The sequence below is a fragment of the Helianthus annuus genome, chromosome 5, assembly GCF_002127325.2.
Source record: "Helianthus annuus cultivar XRQ/B chromosome 5, HanXRQr2.0-SUNRISE, whole genome shotgun sequence".
Lineage (NCBI taxonomy): Eukaryota > Viridiplantae > Streptophyta > Magnoliopsida > Asterales > Asteraceae > Helianthus > Helianthus annuus.
This window is the reverse complement of record NC_035437.2, coordinates 173,899,061-173,922,178: the sequence shown is the minus strand read 5'-3', so window position 1 is coordinate 173,922,178 and position 23,118 is coordinate 173,899,061. Positions and strand designations below refer to the sequence as shown.

General features: G+C 41.8%; 1 protein-coding gene and 1 pseudogene across 1 annotated transcript; both read left to right on the top strand.

The window, feature by feature from the left end:
- The first annotated feature begins 395 nt into the window (after positions 1-395).
- Positions 396-2,618, top strand: LOC110942236 (7-deoxyloganetin glucosyltransferase). The gene is made up of 2 exons (XM_022183984.2): positions 396-930; positions 1,573-2,618. The coding sequence occupies exons 1-2, from the start codon at positions 426-428 to the stop codon at positions 2,508-2,510; spliced, it is 1,443 nt and encodes a 480-aa protein (XP_022039676.1). The 5' UTR covers positions 396-425; the 3' UTR covers positions 2,511-2,618.
- A 16,660-nt stretch (positions 2,619-19,278) lies between these two features.
- On the top strand, positions 19,279-21,124 carry LOC110944147 (annotated as a pseudogene).
- The last annotated feature ends 1,994 nt before the right edge of the window (positions 21,125-23,118 follow it).

Below are 23,118 nucleotides of genomic sequence, written 5' to 3'. Positions count from 1 at the left end.
GAAGATTGTATTTTTCCCGTCAAATATGTCTCATAAGTTGGTTTATAAGGGGAGTGGGGGTGGTGACTTTTGCTCCGTGATGGGTGAAAGTTCAACGCGTGATAACACAATTATTCCACCGCCACCATGCAACATTAACGAGTTATGGATAGATTCCGTTATAATTTTAACGCGTGATTAAGGTTTGAGTGATGGAACATGTGAGGGGGTGTGATGGTTTATTGTGGGTGTTGTGAGTGATGACCAATGCCATTAAAAAAGGTTGTGAGTGATGGAAAAATGGTTGATGACATGGTGGAACTTGATTGGGTGTTGTGAGTGATAAGTGATGACCACCCCCACCCTCTAAAACGTCTATATATACATGTTTCTAAATTTGGTATCCTTGCTTTTGTGCGTTTGTGTGAGAGACAATTCCATCATTCATGGGTTCAACAGAAGCAAACCAACCACATGTGGTGTGCATACCACTCCCAGCACAAGGTCACATTAACCCAATGTTAAAACTTGCTAAAATCCTCCATTCCAAAGGCTTCTTTATCACCTTTGTCATCACCGAGTACAACTACCAACGCCTTCTCGGATCACTAGGCTCCGACGCCCTACCCGACCTCCCATCCTTCCACTTCGACACCATTTCTGATGGTCTTCCACCACCCGAAAACCCTGATGTCGGCCATGATGTTGTAACTACACTCAAATCCCTGCATGAAAATAGTTTGGGTCCATTTAAAAGTGTCCTCTCTAAAGTGAGTACCCTTTATTCACCGGTCACTTGCATTGTGGCCGACTTCATTATGAGTTTCACCCTCTCTGCCGCCGAGGAATTAGGTATTCCAGCAATTCCCTTCTGGACCTCTGGGGCGGGTTCTCTCGTATGTTATGATCACTACCCTAATCTTATACAAAAGGGTTTGATGCCTCTCAAAGGTAATTTTTTTGGCAGTTTCTTATATAACCAAGTTAGATATCTGTATACACACACACATACTATATATAAATGCATTATAAGGTTCTCAGTTCTTAACATAAAATTTGGTTCTTAAATATCCCTCTATATATATGTGTCATAAAACTCGATTAACTTTTCGCAGATCTAGAAAGTTTCTCATATATAATAACATTAGACATGGAGGGTAACCGTAGAGTTTGATTTTAGTCATGGAAAAATTTTCTAACAGTTCGTTTCTTCATTTTTATCTTTAGCAGGATATATTAAAAGTTAGAAAACGAGTTTATTTTTTTTTAACCTAAAAATTAGTAATTTTCATTCATATTTGCCAAGTTACATCAAAACAGAAGGTAAAAGGTCAACAAGTTACGCCGCCACCCCTTTCTGAATTGCAAACCCTAATCTACTAAATACAAAACCCTGCCCCCTAGGGCTGAACAATTGCTGCTGTTGGACCCTAGTTAGAAATCAAAAACAGAAAATAGAACATACATTAATTCGTAAAACCTGTAGCCAACTGCTTATTTCTCAACGTACAATTTTAAAGATATGCATATAAGAACTTAATTAAAATAATTGGTGCTAACTTGGACTTCATTTTTGTTTCTGTGTGTATACAGATCAGACTTATTTAGAAGATGGGTATTTGGATACAACTATAGATTTTATCCCTACCATGACTGGTATACGTCTGAAAGACATTCCGCCTTTTGTTAGAGTTGTCAATCCTGGTGACGAGTTTATGGTTGGATTTTCACAGGGGGAAATAGAGAGAGCGAAATCAGCACCGGCCATTATTTTCAACACTTTTGATGACCTAGAATGTGACATTCTAGATGTACTCTCTTTAAAGTTACCTTTTTGCTATGGTATTGGTCCTTTGAGTCTGCTTGAGAACAATATTAGTGATAAGTCTCTAGATTCCATCAAATCAAATATGTGGGTAGAAGATCCTAGTTGTTTAAAATGGTTAGATGCCAAAGAGCCATTATCGGTTATTTATGTAAATTTTGGTAGTGTCGCTGTGATGACACCTCAACAACTAGTCGAGTTTTGTTGGGGACTTGCTAAGAGCAATAATTCATTCTTGTGGATAATACGACCTGACCTTGTGATTGGTGATTCTGCTGTGCTTCCGCCAGAGTTTTTGGCGGAAACAAGCAATAGAGGGTTATTGGCTAGTTGGTGCCCACAAGAACAAGTTCTAAATCACCCATCAATAGGGGGGTTTTTAACGCACAGTGGATGGAATTCGACGATCGAAAGTATTTCTAGCGGAGTCCCAATGATTTGTTGGCCGTTTTTCGCTGACCAACAACCGAATTGCTGGTGGAGTTGCAACAAGTGGATGATTGCCATGGAGATCGACAATAATGTAAAGAGTGATGAAGTTTCGAAGCTAGTGATCGAGTTGATGAGTGGAGAAAGGGGAAATGAGATGAGAAAGAATGCCATTGCTTGGAAGAACAAGGCTAAGGAGGCATGCACCTTTCCATCTGGTTCATCAGTTATTAATCTTGATAAACTGATCCATCTGCTACAAACTTCTCCAAAATAATTCATAGTATGTTTTTGATGCATGTGTTTTTATCTTATGTGTGCCCCACAATTCCTCAAAATGAATTTTATTTTGTGTGCTTAATACATATTGCATTTTTTTTTTTTTACAAGAGACCTCCAAAATTTTGTTTCATCATTAGGACATATTGAATCATTGTGATGGAACGGTCCATACAAAGGAGAAGTACCATGAAATTATTGAAAAATCATGATTGAAACCTCAAAGATAATTATCAATATAGCCATAACCGCAAGCGATCTGTTTCTGTAAAACAAGATCCCCGTCTTGTAAAAGAAAGGGAAAAGAAACAGAAACGCCAACAGGTCAAGAAAATTGAAAAGGCGATTAAAACCGATGTGGTTAACAAAACATCTGTTTCTGTCAAACCAGACAATTCAAAAACTTCAAACAACCATGAAGTTAAAATTTTAAAGAATAACACTGGTGAAACAAAACAGACCTGGAAACCAAAAATGGTTGTTGAATCAGGGGGACCATCACAATTTACGAATCATCAAAGAAAAGAAGTTATTGTTATTGATGAAAATGGAAGACCCAAGACCACAATGGCTTGGGTCCCCATCTCCAACTAATCAATTGAGTTCATGTGCAGCGTGTTCCAGGAGGAACTATCAGTAGTCATTGGATTGTTGATAGTGGGGCATCCAGGCACATGACAGGCGACATGAAGCTTCTCTACGACGTCAAATCTATTAGAGGAGGTTATGTTGCTTTTGCTGGAGATAAGGGCGAATATATTACGGGTGAAGGAATGATATCCAACGGGATTGCCAGCTTTGATAAGATCAATTTCGTACAACAACTTGATCACAATCTTCTCAGCGTTTCACAAATCTGTGACAAGCAGTTCTCAGTACACTTTGATGCTAATGGATGTTATGTGCTGAAGCCCGGCTTCAAAATTCCAAAAGAATGGATTCTCTTGTCTGCTCCAAGGATAAATGATTTGTATGTCCTTGATATGAGCCAAGCTACTACTACTTCTGCACAAGCAACGTGTTTCGTTTCCAAAGCCACAGAAAAAGACTCAATCTCTTGGCACAGACGAATGGGTCACATTCACTTACGCAAAATGAATCATTTGGTGTCAAATGAATTGGTGAATGGTGTTCCTCTGAAAAATTTCCATCTACAAGACGTCTGTGTTTCGTGCCAAAAAGGAAAACAAACGAAGAAGCGACACCCTACAAAGAAGATCAACACGGTGGCAGTTCCTCTTGAACGTTTGCACATGGATTTGTTCGGTCCTGTCAAGAACAAAAGCATCAGGAATGATCAATATTGCCTCGTGATAACTGATGATTATTCAAGATTTTCTTGGGTGGCGTTCATGGCACACAAGAGTGAAACCTTTGGTATTATCAAAAACTTAATTATTCAGATTGAGAATTTGTATAAGTTGAAGGTTAGGCGGATACGTAGCGACAATGGTACTGAATTTAAGAATCATGCCATGGCGGAGTTCTGCACTTCAAAAGGTATTCTTCACGAATTTAGTGCAGCGTATACTCCTCAACAAAATGGCGTTGCTGAACGTAAGAACCGCACATTGATCGAGACTGCTAGGACTATGTTGGTAGAGTCGCAGTTGCCCATTCCATTCTGGAGTGAAGCTGTGGCCTCTGCATGTTATACATTGAATCGAGTCCTTACAGTCAAGAGGCACAACAAGACCTGTTATGAGCTTCTTCACAAACGGAAATCAGACCTGTCATATCTTGAACCGTTTGGAGCTCCATGCACAATCATCGATCCTAATGGAAAGTTTGGGGCAAAAGCAATTGAGGGATACTTTCTTGGGTATGCCACCCCTAACTTAAGAGTCTGGAATCTAGAGACAAAAAGGGTTGAAGAATGGTCTGAAGTCAGAGTTCAAAGGCACACTTTGCCAGTCAAATGTCCTGGTCAGCCTTGGATGTTTGAGTACGACGACTTCTTCAATTCGATCAATGTTGAAGCCGTTGAAGAAAATGCTGCGGCAAGGATGTTTTTTGAGAGTGACAATGCAACAGTTTCACCGGTGGTTCGTCCAATTATTGTCAATCAAGAATCATCTTCAGTGAACAATAACGCTCTCGACAATGAGGATTTTCACGATGCTACCGAATTGAACGAATCTTCAGAGGATGATGAATTTCTCGATGCAGATCAAGAAGCTCCAACAACAGTTGTTCATGGTACTTCAGAGGGTACTCCTCTAGTGGATGCCCCCAGAACAGCTGAAGCTACTGCATCATCCTCTTCGTCAATTCCGGGCATTGATTTAGTTGTTGATCTCAATCTCAACAACCTGGGTATAAATATTCCAGTTCGAGAAAATCCTGAAACAAGGATTCATAATACCCATCCTCAACAAAACATCATCGGAAATGTGCAAAGTGGCATTCAAACGAGAAACATGTTGCGGAACAATAAGAATGCAGGCCTGTATGCAGCAATTCGAGAATCCGGGCAACAAAATGATTGGTCTTTCGCGTGTTATGTCTCACAGGAAGAGCCAAGAACTTGGAAAGAACCCATGAAAGATAACTCTTGGGTGGAAGCAATGCAAGAAGAATTGCAACAATTCCAGAAGCTTGGTGTCTGGAAACTCATAGAGAAACCTGCTGGATACAAGAAGATTGGTACCCGTTGGGTTTTCAAATGCAAAAAGGATGACCGTGGAGTTGTTATCCGGAACAAAGCACGTTTAGTCGTTCAAGGTTTTCGTCAGATAGAAGGGATCGACTACAACGAAGTGTATGCACCAGTTGCACGTCTTGAAGCAATTCGAATCTTTCTAGCCTATGCGTCCTTCAAAGGATTCAAGGTTTATCAAATGGACGTGAAAAGTGCATTCTTACATGGTGTGGTTGAAGAAGAAGTGTACGTCGAACAACCTCCAGGTTTTGAAGATCCTATCTATCCCGATCGGGTTTGGTTGCTCAACAAAGCTCTCTATGGTCTACATCAAGCACCGCGAGCTTGGTACGCAACCTTATCTAATTATCTGCTGGAGAATAGTTTTCGCAGAGGTCTTATCGACTGTACTCTTTTCATCAAAGAACAAGATGGAGATCTTCTACTGGTACAGGTATATGTTGACGATATTATTTTTGGTTCTACTAATGATGTCTTGTGTAGGAATTTCGAGCGCATTATGCAGGATAAATTCGAGATGAGTGCTATGGGGGAAATGACTTTCTTTTTGGGCCTACAAGTGCAACAAACTGAGTCTGGGATATTCATCCATCAGACTAAATATATTGGTGACATCTTGAGCCGGTTCCAGATGTCTAATGCAACGCCCATCGGTACCCCATTGCCACAAAATCACGGAATTACTCCAGACTTGAAGGGTGAAGCTGTTAGCCCCTCATACTATCGCGCGATGATCGGATCTCTTATGTTCCCAACGTGCCTGCTTGCCAGATATCAAGTCAATCCGAAGGCCTCACATCTTGCAGCTGTAAAAAGGATTTTTCGTTATTTGAAGGGTTGCTCTGACACCGGTCTACGGTACCCTAGGGATAATAACTTTGACTTGATAGCTTTCAGTGATTCTGATTTTGGCGGATGCAAAATCGACGGCAAATCCACAACGGCTGGATATCAGTTTTTGGGAAATCGCCTAGTCACATGGTAGTGCAAGAAGCAGACATGCGTCGCTACATCAACATGCGAAGCTGAATACATTGTTGCCTCAAGTTGTTGCTCCCAAGTTCTTTGGATCCAACAACAATTACGCGACTACAGTTTTGAATTCCTAACTACTCCTATTTACGTTGATAATTCTGCTGCATTACAGATCACTAGAAATCCTGTGCAGCACTCAAAGACCAAACACATCGAAATCAAGTATCACTTCATATGTGATTGCTTTGAGAAAAGGCTAATCGATGTTGTTAAGGTCCACACTGATGACCAACGTGCCGACCTTTTTACCAAAGCATTTGACAAATCAAGATTTGACTGTTTATTATTGGTAAACGGCATTAAGGTCAAGCAAGAGTAAAACCAACATCGGAAAATCATTTTTGTAAATACCTTTGTGTTTTAAATTTATCTTAGGTTGTTGATTTTAAGGGGAGTAAATCCAAAATTTGAAAAATCCAAAAACATCGAAAAAATTTAAAAACACAAAAACAATAGAAAAACAAAAATGAGTTTCCTGGCGAGCAAAAGAGAAAATGATAGTACATCAGTGGTCTATCCAAACCTCTTTAAACCTTAAATGAAAAACGATAAGCAGCTCTATATAAGATGTATCGGTAGGCTCACAATCATTTTAAAGTGTGCAGGGTGATATAAATCTTAATCGACTGAAGACCAGGTGGGAACCATTCATTGGCATATGGTCTTAGTACCGAAATTTCGTTTGAGAGATTGTCGAGGTTCTGAGATATTCGGTCTTTATGCTGCTTATCATCTGGGTATCATGGTTGTATCTTTTACCGAAAAAATAACGGGGACGCAAGTCTAGATCTTCCATGATACTATACATACGTGTACATATTGCATTCGACCTCAATAAGTGATCAACAATCACATGTCCAAACAAATAACTGATAAAATATCACATTTATCCGGGAGTCAAGTTCGTCTCTCTGCTGTACGAAAGTACTGACCTGTTCACGGACTTGCTCCTGCGCCCTCATGCATCGAAAATCAAGTTCCTCATCAATAAGTGATTATATCACATAGGGCTTGTTTTCAAATCAAAATAAGTGAGAATCTCACATCATATACGGTCAAACAGATGATAATCGGTATACTCACCGGTAAGATGAACCCTCGTGCATACCTTGATACGGGAATGTGTCGTGATGTGGATGAACACCGGTCGGTAAGTATAAATCATACCTTAAAGTATCCCCTCGCCATGATTACATCTGATAAGTTGAGCTTATGTGGACAACAATACCGATAATTGTTATAGGATGCTTATCTTAATGTTAATTAATTGAACAACAAGAGTGTTTTGGCATGACCTGTGACACTCTAGGTTTTTCCGAACGAACACCTTGTAATATTTTGTGTATATATATGTTATTAAATGAAAACGTGATCTTTTTGCTTGATATGTGTCGTGTATGTATTATATATATAAGTATACACGTATAATCTAGTGAGTCGAGACCATGACTCGCAACCACTCGGTTGCGAGTGGGCCACTCGGTTTCGAGTGGGCCTCTTGGGCCGTAACCGGTTTGGGCCGAAACCCCAAGCCCAACTCGAAGATCCCTTGTATATAAATCCCACCTTTCCCCACCTTCCTTCATTTTGCACAACACACAAACACACTCCTTAATCTCTCTCACTAGAAACCCCAAACAACAACCCATTCTCTTCTTTCGGTTCAAGCTAGGATCTCGGTCAAGAATCTCGGACAAGATCACCACTCGGACACTTCATCTTCCCTCATTTTCTTCCTTTGTTTTCGGCTCCTTCTTCACAAACCGGTTAGTGTTACATATGTGTAATAGATGCCTTGTATGCTTGATGAATGAAATGTTTATGAACTAGAAAGTGCTTGGTTAGAAGTATTATGCATGATTTTTAGGAAGATTTGTGAAGTTTGACTATATGTGTAAACCTCTACATATGAAAGCTTGATAACATGTTTAAATGGCTAAAGAATAGTGGCTTAAGAATGATTAGGGCCAACCGAGTTATGTTTAATGTCACAAAATGTATGTTTTCTTGTTCTTGCATCATGATCTTGTTAAAATATGTAAGTTTTGGTTCAAAAATGCATGATTATGTTAAGATGAAAACCCTAGAAAACTATGAACTTGTGATGAACTTGTTGAATGTGGTTTGAAGATTTCAAAAAGGGCAAAGTTTGATCTATGTTTACTAATGGTCAGATTAGGAAAAGTGTTAGTGAAACCTTATTGGCTATTACTTGATTTGGGCCTGATTACATAGTACAAATTAGACTGATGGATCTGAATCAACACGTGAACATGAAAAGGACAGCATTACGACTCGCAACCACACAGTTGCGACTCGCAACCACAGCGTGATAACTCGAAACCACACGGTTGCGACTCGCAACCATAGCATGACAACTCGAAACTGCAACGGTTGCGACTCGAGATCACACGGTTGCGACTCGTAACCACAGCGTGACAACTCGAGACCACGCGGTTGCGACTCGCAACCACAGCATGACAAGCCGAGACCTCATGGTTGCGACTCGAGACCACCTTGTTGCGACTGGGCTGTCCACTTTGGTTATTGGGCCAGAATGTGTTAATATGGGCTACCTGTTGACTGGACTGTGTGTTACTGTTTGATTTCGTAAATGTTAGGGCCGGCCCAATAACCCACTGTTTACTTATATGCATGATACGTGGTAGTAATGTGTAAGTTTTTACGTGAGTGCTTGTACACCGAACCTGACCTATACCGGTAACCATGCTAGGACGTGGTGACCAGCGTGTTTGACAAGTGACCTAATCTGCCGAGCAACCTAAGGTGAGTTCACACACTAAAAGCATGCGTCCCGCGGAGGGACACGAATAAACTATCAACTATGGGAAAAACACTTTTGACCCATTACTCCGGGGGAAAACAGAATGGGTAATTACTATCTCCGGGGGAGATACGTTTGGATATTATTTATAAATCACACTAGCCATGCTAAACGAAACTCTATCACTTTAAGTCCCTACTTATAGTACCGATTAATCGCCGGGGGCGAACGGGTTATTAGTTGATAGCGCTATTAGGTTTGACAACCTCACACCGTGACCGGGGGGATCGGGCGTGAACTAGTAGACCTTGCAACATGGTCAATGACGATAGACATTGACTCGGGGCACGATAATATTCCGTCAACAGTTTCGGTATCTACAGTTTAGTGAGCTTACAGATGGGGTAGCTCCCCACAACATGAATTATAAATGCTTTATCTAAACAACTTAAGTTTTTGGTAAACTAAAACTGGACAACTAGTGAACTCACTCAGCATTATTGTTGACCCCTTACTGCATGCTTTGCAGGTAACCCGTGACTGAGGAGCTGCTGCTTGGGGATGTGTAGTGTTCGTCAAAACCCGTGTGTTGGGTTTAATTATTTTGAACTAAGAACTATCTTTAAAATTTCTTTGGTTTATGCTTCCGCTGTTTTGTTAAACTAATCATCGAACTTAAACTGCAATGTTGCTAACTACCTTGGATAGTAATTATTTCTAATATTAAATCAATGCTCAGTATGATTAGTGGCTGGATCCTGGTCAGTCACGCCTCCAAGCGGTGGTGTTCCGCATGTGGATTTTTGGGGGTGTGACATGACCGTACACTGATATGATTCTCTTACCCTCGAAACTCACAAAAAGAATGTCTGTATATATTTATTTACTGCTTTCAGTCTTTACATTTGAAATATTCAAAAATACCAAAAAGATTTTAGGTGTGTTTTAATATAAACTTTATAAAAGCCAAAAAGATTTTATTTCTATCTTATTTTCGATCGTACGAGGTTGGATCTCGAGTCTTCGTTGCCTGAAACCTGAACGAAAACCGAATTGACTAAATCTTCATAAACGGTCGAAATTTGCAAGTTTTGAAAGTTGAAAACTAAAATTGACAAATGTGTTAAACTTTCAAACTGTCGGACGGTGTTTGATTGTGACATGGTCATACGTGTGTCGTTTGTTTATGCTAACTATATTCCAAGCATTTGTTCTTATTACGCGTTTAGATTTCTTGCATGTGCAGATTCTAAAGGCAAGGAGAACATGGTCGATGACAAGCTTTGGAATGAAGACACGACGTGAAGGGGAAAATCTTTTTGGGAAAAACCAGACTATAACCTGTGACTCGCGACGACACTACACTCCAAGTGCAAGGCTCGACACATTTGACCTCATAGCTCGGACCAGTGTCTACTTGTTTGCTTACCTTGTGTTTTCTGTTTTACTATACGTACTAGTGTGCCTAATTAGACAGATACACCTCTCTCTTCTATCTCATTCTTGCTACGTTACAACATCACACTCATACTGCGTTTTCTGATTTTGAAGACAATGAGTGGACGTGGAAGAGGAAACATCAACATGACTCAGGCTCAATTCACTAACCTGCTTAACACGGTGGCTGCAGCTTTCGCAGCTCACCCTGGAGGTAAACTCGTTACCCTAGGATGTTTAGATCCTACCGCCACATCGCCTTTTATCCCTAAATCTGTACGCTTCGCTTCTCACGAACAGGTCAGCATGCACCTGCGCAACCACCCGTGTGTACTTTCAAAACTTTCATGGATTGCAAGCCTCTCCCTTTCAACGGCACTGAGGGTGCCATAGGTCTTCTACATTGGATTGAGAAAGTTGAAGCTGTCTTTGCTGTCTGTGAGTGTCCCCCTGCAAATTGGGTGAAGTTTGCTACTGCTACGCTTGAAGGAAACGCGCTTTCTTGGTGGAAGGCGCAAATTCAGATGTTTGGATTGGAAACTGCTAATGCTACTGCGTGGGAGGATTTCAAGGACATGATTAAGGAAGAGTACTGTCACCGGGATGACATCCACAAACTTGAGAACGAGTACTATGCGCTTAAGATGGTTGGGTCAGAGATTGAAACCTACACCAAGCTGTCCAATGACTATGCTGCTCTATGCCCAAACATGTCTCGACCCATGTATCGAAGAATCGAGTTGTACGTCAAGGGTTTGGCCCCAGAAATTCGAAGCCATGTAACTTCAGCCAACCTCACTACCATTCAGCCGATCGTTCGACTTGCTCACAAACTTACTGATCAGGCCGTAGAAGAGGGCAGGTTGCCCAAAAGGATCAGTGCTACTGTCGGAACTTCTAGTGACAACAAGCGTAAGTGGGAAGGAAATCAAAGCAAGGATGCTAACCCCACTCAGGCCCCAGCTCAGCAAAGGAAAACTGAAAACAACAAGGGCACTCAACAACAGGGTGGCTATCGTGGTAACCACCCCAAGTGCAACAAGTGCAATCGACATCACAGCGGGCCGTGTGGGAAAGGTCAGTGTCAGCGATGTAACAAGATGGGGCACGAGGCCAAGGACTGTAGGAGTCCACGTCCCGTGGGGCAGAACCAGCAGCAACAACATCACGGGAACGCTAAGGGTTGTTTCCAGTGTGGAGCTGAGGGGCACTATAAGAAGAATTGCCCTGAACTGAGCCAGAACCGCAACAACAATCAGGGAGCTGGAAACAACGATCAGAACAACAATGCTGGGAATGGTGCTAGAGGAAGGGCTTTTGTGATTGGAGCTGGAGAAGCAAGGAATGACCCCAATGTCGTGGCGGGTAAGTTCCTACTCGATGATCGTTATGTTTCTGTATTATTTGATTCTGGAGCCGATGCTAGTTATGTGTCCCTACGTATTAGTAAGAAGCTTAAGCGTCCTCTTTCGTTACTAAGTTCACGTCATATCGTCGAGTTAGCTAATGGTAGAAACATCGAGGCCTCACATGTTATCAAAGGCTGCAAACTAGAGTTGTCTGGTCAGACGTTTAGCATCGATCTTTTCCCTGTTACTCTTGGAAGCTTCGACGTCGTTATCGGTATGGATTGGTTATCCAAGCATCGCGCTGAGATCCTCTGTCAAGAGAAAGCAGTCCGTATTCCCCGCCGTTCTGGCAAACCTCTTATTGTACAAGGTGGCAAAGGCGGAGAGATCTCCGGCGTTATCTCATTCTTGAAGGCCCAGAAGTGTTTACGAAAAGGGCACACTGCTATCTTAGCACTTGTCACCAATACGCAGGAAAAGGAAAAGAGGATTGAAGATTTTCCAGTAGTGCGTGACTACCCCGAGGTATTTCCTGAAGAACTACCTGGACTCCCTCCCCACCGTCAGGTCGAATTCCAAATCGAGCTAGCTCCCGGAGCAGCGCCAATAGCTCGTGCACCTTATCGACTAGCCCCCGCAGAATTGAAGGAACTCTCTACTCAACTACAGGAACTATTGGATAAAGGGTTTATCCGCCCTAGTTCATCACCCTGGGGAGCACCTGTACTCTTTGTTAAGAAGAAGGATGGCACGTTCCGAATGTGCATCGACTATCGTGAGCTGAACAAGGTTACCATCAAGAATCGTTACCCTCTCCCGCGAATCGACGACCTATTCGATCAGTTGCAAGGATCGAGCTACTACTCTAAGATTGACCTGCGATCAGGCTATCATCAGCTAAGGGTCCGTAATGAAGACATCTCCAAAACTGCATTCTGAACTCGTTATGGTCATTATGAATTCCTTGTTATGCCCTTCGGAATGACCAACGCGCCCGCAGTATTCATGGATCTCATGAACCGAGTGTGCAAACCCTATCTCGACAAATTTGTGATCGTGTTTATAGACGACATCCTGATCTACTCGAAAAGTCAAGAAGAGCATGAACAGCACCTACGCCTTATCCTCGAACTTCTTCGCAATGAGCAACTGTATGCCAAGTTCTCGAAATGCGACTTCTGGCTTTGAGAAGTCCATTTCCTTGGGCACGTGGTTAACAAGGATGGAATTCACGTTGACCCTGCAAAGATCGACTCTATAAAGAATTGGCCTACCCCTAAGACTCCGACCGAAGTCCGCCAATTCTTGGGACTAGCGGGATACTATCGAAGATTTATCATGGGATTTTCAAAGATCGCTCAGCCTCTCACGGCTCTTACCCAGAAGGGTATGGTTTATAAATGGGGTGGAGCTCAGGAAACCGCATTTCAGACACTAAAGGATAACCTTTGTAGTGCTCCTATTCTCTCGTTACCTGAAGGAACTGACGACTTTGTGGTTTACTGCGATGCATCCATCCATGGGCTCGGTTGTGTGTTAATGCAACGCGACAAAGTTATCGCTTACGCCTCTCGACAACTTAAGACGCACGAAAGGAACTACACTACGCACGACTTGGAACTAGGAGCAGTGATCTTTGCGCTTAAGATATGGAGACATTACCTGTACGGTACCAAGTGCACTATCTACACCGATCACAGGAGTCTCGAGCATATCTTCAAGCAAAAGGAATTAAACATGCGACAACGCCGATGGGTCGAACTTCTGAATGATTATGAATGCGCCATCAAGTACCATCCGGGCAAGGCCAATGTTGTGGCAGACGCCCTCAGCCGAAAAGACACTACGCCCAAGCGCGTGCGAGCATTACAACTTACCATCCAGTCTAATCTCCCTACCCAGATTCGAAATGCTCAGACTGAAGCTCTGAAACCGGAAAACATCAGGGCTGAGTCCCTGCGAGGATCGAGACAACGACTAGAGCAAAAAGAAGACGGCGCCTACTATGTGGCAGGGCGCATTTGGGTCCCACTTTACGGAGATCTACGAGAGCTTGTGATGGACGAAGCCCATAAGTCCCGTTATTCAGTACATCCTGGTTCGGATAAGATGTACCACGACTTAAGAACCACTTACTGGTGGCCTGGCATGAAAGCCCACATAGCAGCTTACGTTAGCAAATGTTTGACCTGCGCAAGAGTCAAGACTGAGTATCAGAAACCAGCAGGCCTACTCCAGCAACCGGAAATCCCGAAGTGGAAATGGGAGCAAATTTCCATGGATTTTGTTACGGGGCTACCTAGATCCCAACGCGGGAATGACACCATTTGGGTGATAGTAGATCGATTGACTAAGTCTACACACTTTCTGGCCATTAAGGAAACAGACAAGTTTTCTACCTTGGCAGAAATCTATTTAAAGGAAGTAGTCTCGAGACACGGGGTGCCAACTTCAATTATTTCCGACCGAGACGCTCGATTTACTTCCGAGTTGTGGCAAGCTATGCACAAATCCTTTGGCTCACGTTTGGACATGAGCACCGCTTACCACCCACAAACGGATGGGCAGTCTGAACGCACCATCCAAACCCTGGAAGACATGCTTAGAGCATGTGTGATCGATTTTGGCAAGAACTGGGAGAAGCATCTACCGCTGGTGGAATTCTCCTACAATAACAGCTACCACACTAGTATTCAGGCGGCACCTTTTGAGGCCTTGTACGGTCGTAAATGCCGATCACCTCTTTGCTGGGCGGAAATAGGTGACAGTCAAATCACAGGCCCAGAACTAGTGGTAGACACAACGGAAAGGATTGCTCAGATCAGGCAACGCATGGCGGCAGCTCGTGACCGTCAGAAAAGCTACGCTGATAAGCGTAGGAAACCGCTAGAATTCCAGGTCGGGGACCGGGTTCTACTTAAAGTCTCACCCTGGAAGGGTGTGGTTCGTTTCGGTAAACGGGGCAAGCTGAACCCGCGATATGTTGGACCATTCGAAATTACCGAGAAAATCGGTAAGGTTGCTTATAGATTGAACCTGCCTGCAGAGCTGAGTGCAGTGCACAATGTTTTTCATGTGTCTAATCTGAAGAAATGTCTGTCAGATGAAACACTCATAATTCCTTTCAAGGAACTCACTATCGATGAACAGCTACACTTTACTGAGGAACCGATTGAGATCACGGATCGAGAGATCAAAACCCTCAAACGTAGCCAGATACCTCTCGTGCGAGTTCGTTGGAACTCACGACGTGGCCCAGAGTTTACCTGGGAGCGGGAAGACCAGATGAAGTCCAAGTATCCCCAGTTGTTCCCAAACGAAAACCCCAGCACTGAAGCTACAACTGAATTTCGGGACGAAATTCCAAACTAACGGGGGGATGATGTGACACCCCGTTGAAACACGCTAGCTTGGCAGTGGCTGCCTTAACTTTCGGGACGAAAGTTCTTAAAACTTGGGGATAATGTGACACTCTAGGTTTTTCCGAACGAACACCTTGTAATATTTTGTGTATATATATGTTATTAAATGAAAACGTGATCTTTTTGCTTGATATGTGTCGTGTATGTATTATATATATAAGTATACACGTATAATCTAGTGAGTCGAGACCATGACTCGCAACCACTCGGTTGCGAGTGGGCCACTCGGTTTCGAGTGGGCCTCTTGGGTCGTAACCGGTTTGGGCCGAAACCCCAAGCCCAACTCGAAGATCCCTTGTATATAAATCCCACCTTTCCCCACCTTCCTTCATTTTGCACAACACACAAACACACTCCTTAATCTCTCTCACTAGAAACCCCAAACAACAACCCATTCTCTTCTTCTTCTTTCGGTTCAAGCTAGGATCTCGGTCAAGAATCTCGGACAAGATCACCACTCGGACACTTCATCTTCCCTCATTTTCTTCCTTTGTTTTCGGCTCCTTCTTCACAAACCGGTTAGTGTTACATATGTGTAATAGATGCCTTGTATGCTTGATGAATGAAATGTTTATGAACTAGAAAGTGCTTGGTTAGAAGTATTATGCATGATTTTTAGGAAGATTTGTGAAGTTTGACTATATGTGTAAACCTCTACATATGAAAGCTTGATAACATGTTTAAATGGCTAAAGAATAGTGGCTTAAGAATGATTAGGGCCAACCGAGTTATGTTTAATGTCACAAAATGTATGTTTTCTTGTTCTTGCATCATGATCTTGTTAAAATATGTAAGTTTTGGTTCAAAAATGCATGATTATGTTAAGATGAAAACCCTAGAAAACTATGAACTTGTGATGAACTTGTTGAATGTGGTTTGAAGATTTCAAAAAGGGCAAAGTTTGATCTATGTTTACTAATGGTCAGATTAGGAAAAGTGTTAGTGAAACCTTATTGGCTATTACTTGATTTGGGCCTGATTACATAGTACAAATTAGACTGATGGATCTGAATCAACACGTGAACATGAAAAGGACAGCATTACGACTCGCAACCACACAGTTGCGACTCGCAACCACAGCGTGATAACTCGAAACCACACGGTTGCGACTCGCAACCATAGCATGACAACTCGAAACTGCAACGGTTGCGACTCGAGATCACACGGTTGCGACTCGTAACCACAGCGTGACAACTCGAGACCACGCGGTTGCGACTCGCAACCACAGCATGACAAGCCGAGACCTCATGGTTGCGACTCGAGACCACCTTGTTGCGACTGGGCTGTCCACTTTGGTTATTGGGCCAGAATGTGTTAATATGGGCTACCTGTTGACTGGACTGTGTGTTACTGTTTGATTTCGTAAATGTTAGGGCCGGCCCAATAACCCACTGTTTACTTATATGCATGATACGTGGTAGTAATGTGTAAGTTTTTACGTGAGTGCTTGTACACCGAACCTGACCTATACCGGTAACCATGCTAGGACGTGGTGACCAGCGTGTTTGACAAGTGACCTAATCTGCCGAGCAACCTAAGGTGAGTTCACACACTAAAAGCATGCGTCCCGCGGAGGGACACGAATAAACTATCAACTATGGGAAAAACACTTTTGACCCATTACTCCGGGGGAAAACAGAATGGGTAATTACTATCTCCGGGGGAGATACGTTTGGATATTATTTATAAATCACACTAGCCATGCTAAACGAAACTCTATCACTTTAAGTCCCTACTTATAGTACCGATTAATCGCCGGGGGCGAACGGGTTATTAGTTGATAGCGCTATTAGGTTTGACAACCTCACACCGTGACCGGGGGGATCGGGCGTGAACTAGTAGACCTTGCAACATGGTCAATGACGATAGACATTGACTCGGGGCACGATAATATTCCGTCAACAGTTTCGGTATCTACAGTTTAGTGAGCTTACAGATGGGGTAGCTCCCCACAACGTGAATTATAAATGCTTTATCTAAACAACTTAAGTTTTTGGTAAACTAAAACTGGACAACTAGTGAACTCACTCAGCATTATTGTTGACCCCTTACTGCATGCTTTGCAGGTAACCCGTGACTGAGGAGCTGCTGCTTGGGGATGTGTAGTGTTCGTCAAAACCCGTGTGTTGGGTTTAATTATTTTGAACTAAGAACTATCTTTAAAATTTCTTTGGTTTATGCTTCCGCTGTTTTGTTAAACTAATCATCGAACTTAAACTGCAATGTTGCTAACTACCTTGGATAGTAATTATTTCTAATATTAAATCAATGCTCAGTATGATTAGTGGCTGGATCCTGGTCAGTCACGCCTCCAAGCGGTGGTGTTCCGCATGTGGATTTTTGGGGGTGTGACATGACCGTACACTGATATGATTCTCTTACCCTCGAAACTCACAAAAAGAATGTCTGTATATATTTATTTACTGCTTTCAGTCTTTACATTTGAAATATTCAAAAATACCAAAAAGATTTTAGGTGTGTTTTAATATAAACTTTATAAAAGCCAAAAAGATTTTATTTCTATCTTATTTTCGATCGTACGAGGTTGGATCTCGAGTCTTCGTTGCCTGAAACCTGAACGAAAACCGAATTGACTAAATCTTCATAAACGGTCGAAATTTGCAAGTTTTGAAAGTTGAAAACTAAAATTGACAAATGTGTTAAACTTTCAAACTGTCGGACGGTGTTTGATTGTGACATGGTCATACGTGTGTCGTTTGTTTATGCTAACTATATTCCAAGCATTTGTTCTTATTACGCGTTTAGATTTCTTGCATGTGCAGATTCTAAAGGCAAGGAGAACATGGTCGATGACAAGCTTTGGAATGAAGACACGACGTGAAGGCACTCAAATGATGAAGATGATCGAGTTGCCGCTGTCCATCATCAACACCACAAGGATCTCAAGCACTAATGATCAAGTCATTCACGAGCATAACTCAAGGGGGAGCTTATGTTAAGGGGGAGTTTGTCAACATACTTCCTACATGAAACGGGGAGTTTGTCGATACACTTTCTGCTTTCAAGACGTGAAGACTTTGAAGATCCTCCGACATAGAAGACATTAAAGGCGAATCACGCGAGTAGCGTCCAAGGGGGAGTTTGTTGATACATGTTTGTGGACGCGACTCGACGCGACGTAATTCGGTTTAGCAACGGCTTTCCTCCGTCGTGTAAAAGATCGAATATCGGGCCAAGAAGACATAAAGGCTGTGAACATGATCTTTGGGCTAAACAATCGGCAAAACAAAGGAATCAAAGACATGGGCTAAGCTGTTTGGTGAAACACCCTTTGGGCCCAAGCCCAACATTGATGAAACATGTGTATAGTTGACGAAACAAGTCTGTTTCGTAAACCTCAATTGTTTTTCATCAACATCAAATGTGTTTCACCAAGATGTGCTTCGCCAAGATCTGTTTCGTGGTGCTGTGACTATATATAGTCAGTCTGTGGATAAGAAAAGTTAGAGAACACATAGAACAGAATAGAGAGCACACACACACGAGAGTTTGAGAAAGTTTGCAAAATACATTTGTAAACATTGAGCTTGTAACCGAATCTTTCATACGTATTAATACAGAGGTGTTAATCGGTGAATATTGCGTGTCGTGTATTTGCGAGTTCTATCTCGGTTTGCCTTTCCGGTTGGATTCCGCACAACCGGGTTGGTTTGTACACAAGGATTAGGCGACTAGATCCTCCTAGTCGGACCTACAGCTTCTTCAGTCGACACTCACCGAAGAGTCGATGGCCAAAACGATCGGTCATACGACTGCTCACTAAGTTTGGCGAGCACTCCAAACCGCTTATAGTCACCACTCTGTCGAATGAATGCATACTCTTAGAGATTCAATTAGGCAGCTTACCAAAGGTGCTTCTACGGTTTCTGAATTCGGAAGAAAATTCAAATCGTTATGTGATCAACTTGCAGCCATCGACCACCCGATCACCGACGAAGACAAACGCCATTGGTTCCTTTGCGGACTCGGCTCTTCGTTTGAAACTTTCTCCACTGCCCAACGTACCATTCAACCATCTCCACCTTTTCGTGACCTTCTTGTGCATGCAGAAAATCATGAGATCTTTCTCCAAAACATCAATGCTCACTAAACTCTGCAAGCGGCTTTTTCCGCTTAATCACAACGGTACAGTTTTAATCCAAAATCCAGCCGTGATTTCTCGCATCGAGGTCGTTTCCGGGGCTCGTCCTCAGGACGTGGTCGCTCCACACATCCTAGACGCCCACCCCATTGTGCTGATGGATAGGATTCCTACGAAAAAGGCGCTATCTTGGCGGAATGTCAACTGCGGAGACGGTTTATGCAGTTTTTGTGAGGAGTTTGAGGAGACCGTTGACCATATTTTTACGGCATGTTTGGTTGCTACGGGAGTATGGAACGCGATAGCTAGATGGGTTGGTCTCCCTCAGTTCTACTTCTTTTCGGTGGCGGATATCCTCCATATGGAGTATACTTCTTCTTGTTCTAAGGAGAAGAAGATGGCGCTTCATGGGGTGCTGGTGATCTCTTGTTGGAGGATATGGAGGGCTAGGAATGAGAGGATATTCAAGAACGAAAGGCGGACCGTTGTTGATATTGTGGCGGACATTAAAGCTTTAGGTTTCTTATGGTTTTCTAGTAGGTATAAAAAGGGATTGGTGGGTTGGATGGATTGGAAGAATTTCTCTTTTGATGTAATGTAACTTTGGTTTTGGGTGTCTCCGTCTTGGAGATTTCCCGTCGTTTTTGGTGTTTTATGAAGTTCGCCTTTCAAAAAAAAATTGTGTCGAAAAGAAGGACATTACGCAAGTGCTTGCCCTAGCCTTGCTAGTTATGCGCAAAGGGCACCATCTTTAGACGCAAACCTTGCACAAGCCTTTCAAGCTCAAGGTCAACACAATTTTAAAAATATGCATATAAGAACTTAATTAAAATAATTGGTGCTAACTTGGACTCCATTTTTGTTTCTGTGTGTATACAGATCAGACTTATTTAGAAGATGGGTATTTGGATACAACTAAAGATTTTATCCCTACCATGCCCGGTATATGTCTGAAAGACATTCCGCCTTTTGTTAGACTTGTCAATCCTGGTGACGAGTTTATGGTAGCATTTTCGCAGAGGGAAATAGAGAGAGCGAAATCAGCACCAACCATTATTTTCAACACTTTTGATGAGCTAGAATGTGACATTCTAGATGTACTCTCTTTAAAGTTCCCTTTTTGCTATGTTATTGGTCCTTTGTTTGAGTCTGCTTGAGAACAATATTAGTGATAAGTCTCTGGATTCCATCAAATCAAATTTGTGGGTAGAAGATCCTAATTGTTTAAAATGGTTAGATGCCAAAGAGCCATTATCGGTTATTTATGTAAATTTTGGTAGTGTCGCTGTGATGACACCTCAACAACTAGTCGAGTTTTGTTGGGGACTTGCTAAGAGAAATTATTCATTCTTGTGGATAATACGACCTGACCTTGTGATTGGTGATTCTGCTGTGCTTCCGCCGGAGTTTTTGGCGGAGACAAGCAATAGAGGGTTATTGGCTAGTTGGTGCCCACAAGAACAAGGTCTGAATCACCCATCAATAGGGGGGTTTTAACGCATAGTGGATGGAATTCGACGATCGAAAGTATTTCTAGCGGTGTCCCAATGATTTGTTAGCCGTTTTTCGCTGACCAACAACCGAATTGCTAGTGGAGTTGCAACAAGTGGATGATTGCCATGGAGATCAAAAATGATGTAAAGAGTGATGAAGTTTCGAAGCTAGTGATCGAGTTGATGAGTGGAGAAAAGGGAAATGAGATGAGAAAGAATGCCATTGATTTCAAGAACAAGGCTAAGGAGGCATGCACCTTTCCATCTGGTTCATCAATGGTTAATCTGGACAAACTGATTCATCTGCTATAAACTTCTCCAAAATAATTCATATAGTATGTTTTTGATGCATGTGTTTTTATCTTATGTATGCCACAGTTTCTCATAATGAATTTTATTTCGGGGAAAATTACAAAAATTACCACTGACCAAAACCACTTTCTGATTTGGCCACCTCATGCGTCCTTGGAGCGATGCATCAAGAACGAGATGCGTCTAGATGTGAATGGGATGCGTCCTTGGAAATCCCTTCACGGATGCGTCTGGAAGTGCACGAGATGCGTCTAGAAGTGCACATGGTCCCAGACACATCAAGTACCGGATGTAACATTCTGTATTTTTGTACTTCTATTTTTAGAAAGCTTGTATTCTTATTTCCTTTCTATCCTTGTAATTTCGAGACTTTGATCATAATGGAAATCATATTTCATATCAACCTTCTTTAATCATACATGCATAAGACGTAATCAATCGCGAGATACACGTTTTAATTAGAAACCGAGACATATATTGAGATTATATTTTCTTGGAATCACATTCATACGTATTTCATTCTTATAACATGCTTGCATACACCTTTATATCATAAAATAACCAACAATACAAGTGCAAGGATTAAAAATGAAAATTTTCATCTCCCCAACCACTTTCATTAATGTCCTAACTCCCAATCATCTTCATTAACTTCCAAGCCCTAATCCCCACTTATGAATACAAGCCTCCACCACCTTCTAAAAACTTTCCACACTCTCTAATCACTCCTAAACTCTCTCAAATCATCAAGGAATCTTCCACTTTTGAGTAGAAAATTCCAAGTCCAAAAAGTGAGTTTGAGCTTGTTTCTTCATATTTTTCTTCTTGTTTCTTGCTTTCCTCCTACTTGGACAACCTCTAGGAGTGTTACCACATGTTTACCAAGGTAAACAAAGTTGGTACATCACCATTTTGAAGTCTAAAGTTAGGATTATTTTTCTATGTTTTGTTAAAACTATCATACTTATTCTTTTCTACTTTATTTTCTTGGGATATTACGTACCAAACCGAGTTCCCAACTGATCTTCGTGTTGAGGGACTTGAGTTAAGGTTTATTACAGAAACCATGAGGTTCATATGCCTCCTTCTTAATCCTTCAAAGACTCTAAGTAATCTCCGCAATAAAACAAAGTGAGAGGAATTGAACCGAGTCATCAACTTGTAATGTTGAAAGATTTGTGTTATGGTAATGGTGTGAACAATGGAACCTTGATTCTACAACTTGGATTCCACCCACCTCACTAGATTACTTAGTTAATTAGCTTACTTTCATACCATCTAAGTCACCAAACAACTTTCAAGAAAACAAAGTGAACAAACTTCCTAAAACAGCATGCTCTAAACATAAGCTCGGTCATCTATTGGATGAATAAAAAATATATTTTGAAAATAAGAACATTATGAAACCAATATATCTTTAGAAAAATTAGAAAACTATACCCTGATTGAGTTAAAACTTATATTAAATACAATAGAATTGTAGGTCCCCTTGATGTGTATGGATCTTCACAGAATTGTCAATCCGATCAAGAGTGCGGAATCCTCTTGATCAGAATATAGCAAAAAACGCGTAGGAACAGAAATCAACAATTCACTTTCTAACCGGATCTTTGTTGATTAACTATCAAACTGATTACAATCAATCAAGATCCCTAACCACACTAAATTCGTCTAAGACTAGCTCTCACGAAATTTCACTCTCACAAATACTGTTTTGGCTGATTAACCTAAACTCTAATGTCTAACCTTGTTTATATAACACAAGGTTGCAACTGCGCTAGGTCAAACATTCTTGGGCTGCGAATTGGACAAGCCCAATTCACCCCCATACACCCAATTCTTTGGGTTTAGTTAGCCCAAACATTACAACTAACTATTACAAAGCTAAACCCGCTAACTGTTTATCGTTTAACTAATTACAAGATATCCAAAGACCAATTCTAAGCTGTTGTCACAGAATATGCACCAACAAACTCCCCCTTGACAATAGCTTCATAAAAACTTTGTCT